Genomic DNA, 12,123 nt, shown 5'->3' with positions numbered 1-12,123 from the left:
TGTCGGCCACTTGGGTCGCTTAGCTTAGTCACACAGCTACCTTATTGCACCTTTTTTTTTCTTTGCATCATGTGCTGTTTGGGGAGTATTTTTTTGAAGGGCCATCCTGCGTGACACTGCAGTGCCACTCCTAGATGGGCCAGGTGTTTGTGTCGGCAACTAGGGTCGCTTAGCTTAGTCACACAGCTACCTCGGTACAAATTTTAGGAATAAAAATAATATTGTGAGGTGTGAGGTGTTCAGAATAGACTGAAAATGAGTGGAAATTATGGTTATTGAGGTTAATAATACTATGGGATCAAAATGACCCCCAAATTCTCTGATTTAAGCTGTTTTTTAGGGTTTTTTTAAAAAAACACCCAAATCCAAAACACACCCGAATCCGACAAAAAAAATTCTGTGAGGTTTTGCCAAAACACGTCCGAACCCAAAACACGGGCGCTTAACCGAACCCAAAACCAAAACACAAAACCCGAAAAATTTGCGGTGCACATCACTAATTAGAATGTAGGGTCCATAAAATTACATCTGTTCGTATCTAAAAATATTGGGAATCCTAATATACTTACATCACAATGAACAAGACATAACATATAACATAAAACACAGATGGAGTAAGACACCTAAGCAAATGAATCACTCTTTATTATTGATTGTGACTTAAGACTGAATTGTCCAGAATTTACTGTTAATCCATTTAAAAATGAAGTCCAAAGTTTATAAGCAATGTCCTGAGATCCCTGTGCTGGGCTCAGCTGCTGGCATATTATACAGTTTTTTACTGCATGTGAAGTTGTTCAGTAGTAGGTAACTTATTTTTACTCCTTAGCGCTGCTGCTTTGAAAAACATCGGGTGTCTGCCGGAAGACTGGATGCGTGCTCTACGATCAACTAGTTTCACCTGTCTAGGCATGCTTCATCAGGATGCATACTTTCCAACATTTAATTAGCTGAAAGAGGGACATCTTGGCGCGGAAAGGGGGCGTGGTCTATGGGAAAGGGACGTGGCCTCACTGGATGGCCCGCTATCGTGAGCCATGCCCCCATTTTCATCACTAAGGGGACATGCCCAGCATTATGTGAGCTGCTGTCATGCCCCTCTCCTCTTGTCTCCACTGAATAGATGCTGTGCACAAGCAGGACCCTCCAAACTGCCCCTACCCCCACGCAGGACACTGTAGCCCGCTGGTGGGACAGCGTGACAGTCCCAAAAAACGGGATGGATGTGAAGTTGTTCAGTAGTAGGTAACTTACTTCTACTCCTTAGCGCTGCTGTTTTGAAAAGCATCGGGTGTGTGTGGATGCGTGCTCTACGATCAACTAGTTTCACCTGTCTAAGCAGGCTTCATCAGGATGCATACCTCCCAACATTTAATTAGCTAAAGGAGTGACATCTTGATGTGAAAAGGGTGCGTGGTCTATGGAAAAGGGGCTGTGGTCTCATGGAGGACCCGCTATCGTGAGCCATGCCCCCAATTTCATCACTAAGGGGGCATGCCCAGCGTTCTGTGAGCTGCTGGCATGTCCCCTCTCCTCCTGTCTCCACTGAATAGATGCTGTGCGCATGCGAGTGTAGGACCCTCCCAACTGCCTCCTCCACCCCCCACACCCCCGCTGGACACTGCGGCCCGCGGGCGAGACAGCATGACAGTCCCAAAATAGGGTCTGTCCCACGAAAATCGAGACAGTTGGGAAGTATGAGATGAGAATGGTAGGGCCACTTAGATGCTGCAATAGCTGCACCTGAGTCATCTGGGGGTAGATGTATTAAGCCTGGAGAAGTGATAAAGCAGTGATAAGTGCAAGGTGATAATGCACCAGCCAATCAGCTTCAATATGCAAATTACAGTTAGGAGCTGATTGGCTGACCTTCCACTTATCACTGCTTTATCACTTCTCAAGGTTTATACATCTGCCCCCTGGTTATTACACTGAGCAGCCCCAGAGATCTTGGAAAGGAAAAGACCTAGTCCCTCATTCCGTGATGTTCGCTCGCTAGCTGCTTTTAGCGGGTGTGCAAACGCTAAGCCACCGCCCTCTGGGAGTGTATCTTAGCTTAGCAGAATTGAGAACGAAAGGATCGCAGCGCGGCTACAAAAAAAGATTGTGCAGTTTCTGAGCAGCTCCAGACCTACTCCTACCTTGTGAACACTTCAGACTATTTTGTTCCTGTTTTGACGTCACGAACACGCCCTGTGTTCGGCCAGCCATATCATGAACTGTGCTGTAAAATATTATTACTATTATTTTTATTATTATTATTATTATTATTATTATTATTATTATTATCCTTTATATCAGGGATGGGGAACCTTTGGGCCTCCAGCTGTTGTCGAACTACACATACCATTATGCCTTGCTACAGTTTTGCTATTTGGCCATGCTAAAACTGTTGCAGGGCATGCTGAGATGTGTAGTTCAACAACAGCTGGAGGGCCGAAGGTTCCCCATCCCTGCTTTATATGGTGCCACAAGGAATCCGCCGCCCCTAACAAAGTACATAAACAATTGGCACACAAGAATATTGGGGCAGATATATTAAGCCTGGAGAAGAGATAAAGCAATGATAAGTGCAAAGTGATAATGCACCGGCCAATCAGCTCCTAACAGTCATTTCACATATTGGAGCTGATTGGCTGGTGCATTATCACCTTGCACTTGTCACTGCTCCTGGCTTAATACATCTGCCCAGGCTTGGACTGGCCCACAGGGGTACAGGGGAAACCACCGGTGGGCCCCACTACCTGGGGACCCTCCTTCTGCTCTAAGGATCAGGTTCCAGACTGTGCACTTGAATTATACATTATACATATGTTACCTTATACTGGACTATGGTGTATGTTCTACATTGCATTGCTGTTATCTGGTACATTATCTTGCATGCAGCAGCTGAATTTACTGTATATATTTATGAAGGCGCCAAGAAGTTGCACTCTCTAATGGTTAGTCAAACCAATGAGGTGGCAGGCCACACCCCCTCTGCAGACTGGCCACACCCCTAACATGGTCCCCTATCACTGCATTTCTCCGGTGGGCCCTACATGCCCCAGTCTGACACTGCATCTGCCCCACAGTGCCTTATAATAAAAGGCAAGTACATGGGTAATAAACATTTCTGCATCACTTGTCGTAGCACTTAAATACACAGCACAGCAGTGGAAACCAAGGGAAAGGTGCAGCTGGAGGGATTATGGAGTAGAAGATACTGTAATATACTGTAAGCAAAGGAAGCCAAAGCATCTCATGAGAGGTTACTTAAGGGGAGGGAGAAACGGGTGACACAGATGGGACAAATGGTTAACATGGCACAGAGGGTTAGGATGAGAGGGGTTCAGTACGATCTGCCGGCGGCCGGCCTCCCGGCGACCAGCATACCAGCGCCGGTAGGCCGACCGCCGGCTTACCGACAGTGTGGCGAGCGCAAATGAGCCCCTTGCGGGCTCGCTGCGCTCGCCACGCTACGCGCACCACACTATTTCATTCTCCCTCCAGGGGGGTCGTGGACCCCCATGAGGGAGAATAAGTGTCGGTATGCCGGCTGTCGGTATGCCGGCTGTCGGGCTCCCGGCGCCGGTATGCTGGTCGCCGGGAGCCCGACCACCGGCATACTGAAGACCACCCGCATGAGATATTGATTGGTTTCTCATGAAGAATTGGGTTTTGAGAGCCTTTTTGAAGTTTTGTAAAAAGGTGGATAGTCTGATAGGGAGAATGAGTGAAATCCAGAGGTAAGGAGCAGCACAGGCAAAATCTTGGGTGTGGGAATTAGAGATAGTAATCAGTTGGCATTCATTTGTGGTAATGGGTAGGAGTGTGAAGGAGGATGAGGTCAGAGATGTAAATGGGAGAGGATTGGGTGAGGGCTTTTGTGAGTGAGTGTGAATATTTGGTTCTGAAGAGGAAGTGGAGCCTGTGTAGGGCTTGTACAAGAGGGGAGGCAAATGTAATATGTTTGGACAGTAAGTTAATATTTGTTTGGCAGACCATAGTATTTGATAATTAACAGAATGTGTTAATAAAAATTCTCATAATGTAATAATATAGTCTGCCACATATTATCAACTGTCCCTTGTTCAATATTATATACAGTATCTTGTAAATCACTGACTGTTTCTATTGATTAGTCTAGGCCACATTTAGGGGTCTATTCATGAAGCAGTGAAACAAGTGAAGAAGTGAGCAAGTGAAGAAGTTTCCCATGGCAACCAATCAGTGTTGAGGTAACATTTATAAAGTGCATGTTAAAAAATTATACGTAGCAGGTCTTTGGTTTCCATGGGCAACTTCTCTACTGGCTCACTTCTCTACACTTTTCACTGCTTCATAAATAGATCCCTAAAACTAATATTATTAAAGTACACAGCAAGCCCAAAACACCCACAAGAGTGACCCCAATTAACCTTGTGGTTAGCCGCGGACCTCAATTTTCCCACCATAGGCTAAAATGAAGCATTGCGAAGCTCCATTCTAGCCGCTGCGGTCTGCCTGATTGACAGGCTAGGAGCGCACAGCCAACCGGGAGAGCGCTATGATGTGGCGCTCCCTGATTGGCTGCCGGGTCCTCTAGTGACAGGAGTCACAGGGGATCCTAGCATTCGGGGAAAGGGGTTCCATGTGTAAACAGGGAACCCCTTTAGTTCGTTGGACCGAGTTTTACATTTTTTTATTTTTTTAACCTGTGGATTACTACATGGAATGAAGAGGGCCGAGTTTCACTGGACTGTTTGTAAGTATATTTATTCTTTTTTTACAGGTACCCCTATTGGATTCTACTGGAGAAGGGGATGTGAATGGCAACGTCAGATGTAGGTAAGTATGTATGAGCAGAGGCGGATTGGCCATAGGGTCCACAGGGAAGATTCCCGCTGGGCCGATGCACCTGTGGGGCCTGTTTTGTTTGAGGACTTGTGGTCCTTTTTATAGACTTTATGAATACGATGCAAAATAATTTGCATATATGAAAATGACTTTGCCACTTAGCCTGTGATTGCAGATGATCTAGTGATCTAGATGATCTAGATGATCTGCCTGCTTGGCTGACATATAAGATTGAGTGAATAGTGATTGGGATACGGATGGTGTAATAAGCAAGAAAATATATCTTTCTAAAGAATGATATAGTTTCCTAAATCATGAAGGTGCATCATATAATGTGCTCATAATATTTAATTTTATTTATTTTTAACTTTTCCCTTCATGCTGGAGATGCCCACTATCTGGAAAGTCTTGGGAGGAGGGTGCTGCTGCCATGCCCCACGGCTAGACCTTACACCTCTGGTGCTGCCCATCTTGGGCCACTAGTACAATTTTTTCCAGGGCCGCTTTTTGTTCCCAATCCGCCCCTGTGCATGAGTGTGAAAATGTACATGTATGTTTACTAAAGTTGCAATTTCCTGGTGTGTGTGTACTGTTTTCATTTGGGTATTTCTTTTGCTGCGAAACTACAGGTACCAGCGAGCCCGTTATTCGTTTTATGCTGATACTTGTGGTTCTCCAAGTGCCAGCAAGCGGGTGTGGCTAGCTGGGACTTGTAGTACCACAGCAAAAGATAATAAGTAGAGTTATGTTAGACTTACCATGGTTAACTCTCTTTCTGCAGGGTACAATGGGTTCCACAGGGCAAACATCAGGTGTAGAGTGGATCTTGATCCAGAGGCACCAACAGGCTAAAGCTTTAGGCTGTCCCAGGATGCATTGGGGCCTCCTCTGTAACCCCGCCTACAGGAACTGTGAGCTCAGTTTCATTAACCAGTCCAATGTAGGAGCAGGTCAGAGAGAAGGCAGATGTTAGTCACATAGAACCACATTCTCATGACAGGAGAAGGGACCAGCGGCTAATGTCATACAAACCCACAGAAGCTAGGTGTGTCAGGGTGGGCGACCTGTGGAACCCAGTGTACCTCACAGAAAGAGAGTTAACCATAATAAGTCTACCATAACACTCCTTTTCTGCAGTAGGGTATACTGTGTTCCACAGGGAAAACATTGAGTGATGCCCTAAAGCAGTTCGTCAAGGGAGGGGACGAATTTTAGCAGGTATGAGAACCTGACATCCAAATGAAGCATCCTGGGAGGCGGAATTATCAAAGGCATAGAACCTAATGAACGTGTTCACTGGGGACCACGTATCCACCTTGCACAATTGTTCTGAAGACGCACCACAGCAGGCTGCCCAAGAAGGTCCAACAGACCGAGTAGAATGGGCTTTATTAGCAGCAGGAGCTGGGAGTCCAGCCTGCTCATAAGCTTGTGCAATCACCATTTTAATCCATCTGGCCAAGGTTTGCTTATTCGCAGCCACCAGACAGTACAAAAAGGTTATGTGACCTCCTAATAGAGACAGTCCTCTCCACATATATACGGAGGGCCCTTACGACATCCAAAAGACTGTTCTTTGGGGGACAAGTCATAAGAGATAAAGGACGTAACCACAATCTCTTGGTTAAGGTGAAAAGATGACACCACTTTAGATAAGTAACCTGGGAGAGTTATCCGAACTGCCTGGTCACAGTGGAATATTAGAAAGGGAGGATGACAGGACAAAGCACCTAAGTCCAACACCCTTCTAGCAAAGGCAATAGCCAGCAGAAACAGGACCATGGCTGTGAGCGATTTAAGGTCCACTGACTTAAGAGGTTCAAATGGAGACTGTTGCAGTGCACTCAGGACAACAGACAGATCCCATGAAGCCACAGGAGGGACATAGGGAGGCTGAATCCGTAACACACCCTGAGTGAATGTATGAACATCAGGCATAGACGCAATTTTTTTCTGAAACCACACAGACAAGGCAGATATGTGAACCTTGAGGGAGGCCAGACGAAAGGCCTAAATCCAGGCCTTGTTGCAGGAAAGCCAGGATTTTGGATGTTTTGAATCTGTACGCATCATAGTTCTTACCAGGACATCAGGTGAAGTAAGAATTCCAGACCCTATAATAGATCCGAGCAGACGTCGGCTTTCAGCCTTTCAACATAGTTTGAATGACTGCCTCAGAGAATCCTCTGTCTCTTAGGAATGATGCTTCAGAGCCACGTCATCAAAGCCAGTCTGGCCAAGTCTGGATAGAGACAAGGGCCCTGTCAATAAACCCTGCAGGTTTGAGAACCAATGCCATCTGGGCCACGCTGGAGCCACTAGAAGTAGTATTCCTCCTTCATGCTTGAACTTCTGCAGGACCCTGGGCAGGAGTGACACTGGAGGGAACACATAAGGCAGCCGAAAGTTCCATGGAATGGTTAGTGCATCCACAAACGCTGCTTGAAGATCCCTTGATCTGAAGACCGGAACTTTGTGATTGTGTCGAGATGTCATCAGTTCTACATCTGGTAGGCACCACATGTCCACTAGGAGTTTGAAAGCCTTCCGGATGAAGACTCCACATCCTGGCAACTGAGGGTTTTCGTTTCCCTGTTTAGGAGCCCCGAAATGAACACTGCCGATATTGCTGGCAGATGGCGTTCTGCCCATTGAAGGATTTTTGACACTTCCAACATTACCATGCGGCTTCAAGTGCCACCTTGATGGTTGATGTATGCCACTATGGTCGCGTTGTCTGATCATAACTGAACTGTACTAGAGGCAGGGTGAGAGTTAACGCATTGAACACCGCCCGCAGTTCCAGAATGTTTATCGGAAGAAGGGACACCTCCTTGGTCCAACGACCCTGGAAAGAGTGTTGCTCCATCATCGCACCCCATCCCCGCAGACTGGCATCCATAGTCAGCAGGACCCAGTTGGGGATCCAGAAGGGACATCCCCTGCTCATTTGCTGGTCCTGGAGAGACCAGATCAGCGATTGATGAATCTCCGGAGTCAAGGTAATCAAGTGAGATCTGATCCTACGAGGTAGGCCGTCCCACATGGAAAGGATTAACCTCTGCAGAGGGTGGGAATGAAATTGAGCATACTCTACCATGTCGAATGCATCGCCGAGTGTATCAACACTCTGGGGCGACAGTGGAAGCATCTTATCATGTCCTGAAGCTTCAGGAGTTTCTCTGGAGACAGGAAGACGTTGACTGTTTGTGTCCAGGAGTGCCCCCAGGTGCACCATGCTCTGACATAAACATCCACATAAATAAAATCAAATGGTGCTAAAAAGGGTCACATTAATAGCTGCCTTTTCTGTGTGATCCGTTCCTGTTTAATATAGACCGGATAGCAGATAGGTGATATGTTGGCACTGGACTGACAGCGCAGTCCTAGAATTGTAAGTTATTTACCACATTTGACCGCTGGAGGTATAGTCCCTTGAAATTATCTCATGAGAAAGTTCACACTTGTGGGTCCTCACTGCATCGCGGTGTCCTCTTTAGATGTGGAGGATTAGTGGTAGTCCTGTTGTTGGTAATCACCACAGCAAGTCTGCTAGAATAAACGTCCAGTCCTGGTCCGGGCATGCTTAGGCAGTACATTTCAGAAGGATGGTGACCCCAATAGCTTCCTTCCTGATGCGTTTCGCTGCAGGTCCTGCAGCTTTATCAAAGCTTTCCCTAAATGACCTCCTTCACATTAAGATAAGCGCCTCCTATTTTTTATCTGAATATTGATTGTCATTTTTGTTTTTATATATATTTTTATGCTGAACTTGTATTTTAGCCATTGTGAAACCTATTTTTTATTCTAATACCTTTTATTGTTACCGTACTTGTATTAAATTCCCCTTTATTTATAGAAAATTGTCTTTTCTAATTTTATAAAGATAATGCACTCATTTTAAGCAATTATAGCCATTTCTTAATATATATAGACACCATTTGGTCGCTGGAACTCTTATTCTTCCATTTACCATATGTATATATATGTATAGTGACATTTTTTATTTCATGTCCTCTGAGTTAACTTCTGCAAAATATTTAAAAAAACACATATAAAGTTAATGTGACGACATGACAACACTGTGAATTACTGAAAAAAAGAGAAGAAAATATACACAAATATCTAAAAACTACTGAGCGTCTCTTTGGTAGTTCTCTATAATTTATGTCTCTGCATAAATCCCTATTATTATATACAGGTTGAGTATCCCTTATCCAAAATGCTTGGGACCAGAGGTATTTTGGATATGGGATTTTTCCGTATTTTGGAATAATTGCATACCATAATGAGATATCATGGTGATGGGACCTAAATCTAAGCACAGAATACATTTATGTTTCATGTACACCTTATACACACAGCCTGAAGGTAATTTTAGCCAATATTTTTTATAACTTTGTGCATTAAACAAAGTGTGTGTACATTCACACAATTCATTTGTTTCTTATACACCTTATACACACAGCCTGAAGGTCATTTAATACAATATTTTAAATAACTTTGTGTATTAAACAAGGTTTGTGTACATTGAGCCATCAAAAAACAAAAGTTTCACTATCTCACTCTCACTCAAAAAAAAGTCCGTATTTCGGAATATTCCGTATTTCGGATATTTGGATATGGGATACTCAACCTGTATCTACTTTTATTAAATATTGTAGATATTTATATGACACAATGTCATTAATGTACTCTTATAGAAATTTTAGCATATTGCCTGGAAGAAGCATTGGATACAACCGTATATTATATAATCATAAATTTATAACAATGTGTCCCTTTTGTGCTCTTATGAAATCCTTGGCTCATTGCCCAAAAATAATGTTAGATGGAACTTTGTAACATAATATCATACGTGTCCTGCAACAATTGTTATACAGTTTCATGCCACAGGTTCATTTAATGGAAGGCTGTCGTGACGTATGATTCCTGTCTTTCCAATTATAGCCATAGTAATAGATACAGGACTAGCATGCTATATATTTACATGGGATCCTATTAGGGGAGAGTTTCTTGTGATGTAAAAAGTGAGGTATAATCCGAATCGCCTCTCACATATAGTGTCAGGTTTCAGAATAGAAATGCCTTATATTTATAATATCATTTAAATTGGCAGGTCACCTCTCACATATAGTGTCAGGTGTCACTCACATATAATAGTACAGTATATATTGATGGATCATCTCTCAGATGATCCTGACGACAGGACAGGATCCCGAAACGTTGAAATAAAGAGAAAATTTCATTGTAAAAAAAGTCTGGGAGTGCCGCCATTACGTTCCATAAACCAGAGATTCTAAACTCATGGAGGGCACCCCAAGCAAGTAAAAACGGCCTTTTCCAGCAAGTACCGGGTGATTTGGATGGCACGCATATATGTATATATATATATATAAAAACATAGCGCGGTCCTAGACAAGAGATTTATATCAGAATACCCGTACAATAGATTCTGTAATCAGTACACTTTTTCTTAACTAATGCTGTCTGTGTAAAGACATGTAGAATACTCAAGTGTTTGTAAAGTAACAAGGGAGACCTTGCCCTGCAGTCCCGGAGACCAGCCGCAGCAATACCTAAGATGGCATCCAGAGCCTCTCAATCAGGGAGTGGGGGAGAGTGTAAGGAAGCTCTAGGGTGGGAAAATCTGCAGTAGATATCACCTTGGGCCGGGGAGGGGATACAGGTCAAGCACTGATTCCCCTAAGCTGGGCCTCACTGCCAGTAGTAAGGAGCCTTATTAAAAGGGGTGTCAGTACACCCGACCAGTACTCCTATGCCCTGGCGGATATAGTGGGGTCCCTGCTTGGTGACAGTGTCCACGCCAGCGTCACAGTCCGTCTCCCTAAACATGCGATCAGAACGCGATTTATTGATGGGTCCCGCCTGGGGGACCCTCTCACCTCCTCCCCGTAGCAGCCATGCAAACCAGAAGAGCGTCTGCCACCATGTGCCTAAAGCCGAAGAGTCTCAGCCACAAGTACCCGGTAACAGGCCGCGGGAGTATGCAACGCCACTTGAGAGGTGATGGAGCTGCAGCGCTGAAGTGTCACCATGACATATAACGCTGACATCACAGTTTTGAAGAGATTTTCTGTTAGAAAAAGCTTTTGCAGGACTGCCCAGTGCATCTCTCCTGTTATGGGACCTGCTGCTGTAGCACCAACAAAAAACTGAGCTCAAAATGCCTGGAGGCTGGGCTACAGAGGAGGCCCAAATTCATCCTGGGATAGCCTAAAGCTTTAGCCTGTTGGTGCCTCTGGATAATGATCCACTCTACACCCGATATTTGCCCTGTGGAACAGTGTACCCTGCTGCAGAAATTCTATTTTTTACATTTGAAAAGGCTATCAGCCACCCCATCACCACCCTTTGGCTTCACCCCTGGTCCTTGAGTGCTTAGAGGGGGGAACCCCTTGATTTAAGGGGTCCCCACACTCCAAGTGAACACCGGCCAATGGTGACTAGTTGTGGGGGTTGGGGGGGGTAATGCCATGGCGAGAGGGACCAGTATAAAAGTGGCTCATGGCTGTGGCATTATCTCCCTGGCTAATGAAGCCCGGTGCTGATTTAAAAAATACGTAAGACCCCTACGTTTTTTTGCCACTGTATTTTTGGAACCAGGGCTGGCTCAAGAGCCCGGTCCTGGTTGGCTAAATATGGGGAACCCTACACTATTTTTTCCTGGTATTTAAACAACCAGGACCGGCTCAAAGTGCCAGAGGCTGGTTATGCTTAGGAGGCGGAACCCCGTGCAATTTCTTCTTTTACATTTTTAACTCTTTCAGACACTTTTACACAGATAAGCATGCACGGATCATAAAATGGATATTATCTATAGTAGTGTGAAGACATACAAATACACAGTGCTTCTTTTCATGTACATCTAAAGGAATGACTTGACCTGTTTTTGATTATCTTATTATATGCAATTGATCTTGGCAAATACTTTCATTGGAAGTAACAGAACACAATGCTTGAATTTTTAGGGGTCATCATGAGCAATGGGGAAAGGTGGAAGACAATGCGTCGCTTCTCTCTCATGACTATGAGGAATTTTGGAATGGGAAAGAGAAGCATTGAGGAGAGGATCCAGGAGGAGGCTCGATGTCTTGGGGAAACATTTATGAAGAACAAAGGTAGGTAAATATACTGACTGATGAAACAAAATTATGCATAAAAAATATTTCATCATAATTTTTTCTAAATTCGCATACGTCCCCCAAGCCATACTCATTATTTCGAAAGGGGCTATAAGAAATTCCCTTAGGGTTTGATTTAATATATTATATATTATTATTA

General features: G+C 44.4%; 1 protein-coding gene across 2 annotated transcripts in view; it reads left to right on the top strand.

The window, feature by feature from the left end:
• The window catches only part of LOC134949325 (cytochrome P450 2C23-like), a 90,773-nt gene that overhangs the window by 16,937 nt on the left and 61,713 nt on the right, over window positions 1-12,123 (top strand). For both annotated transcript variants that reach the window (XM_063937823.1, XM_063937822.1), the window contains exon 3: window positions 11,811-11,960. In XM_063937823.1, coding sequence (XP_063793893.1) covers window positions 11,811-11,960 — 150 coding nt within the window. The remainder of the gene's footprint in view (window positions 1-11,810; window positions 11,961-12,123) is intronic.

Source organism: Pseudophryne corroboree, chromosome 8, assembly GCF_028390025.1.
Source record: "Pseudophryne corroboree isolate aPseCor3 chromosome 8, aPseCor3.hap2, whole genome shotgun sequence".
Classification (NCBI taxonomy): Eukaryota; Metazoa; Chordata; class Amphibia; order Anura; family Myobatrachidae; genus Pseudophryne; species Pseudophryne corroboree.
Note: the sequence above shows the minus strand (reverse complement) of the source record. Positions and strands in the feature narration are given on the sequence as shown.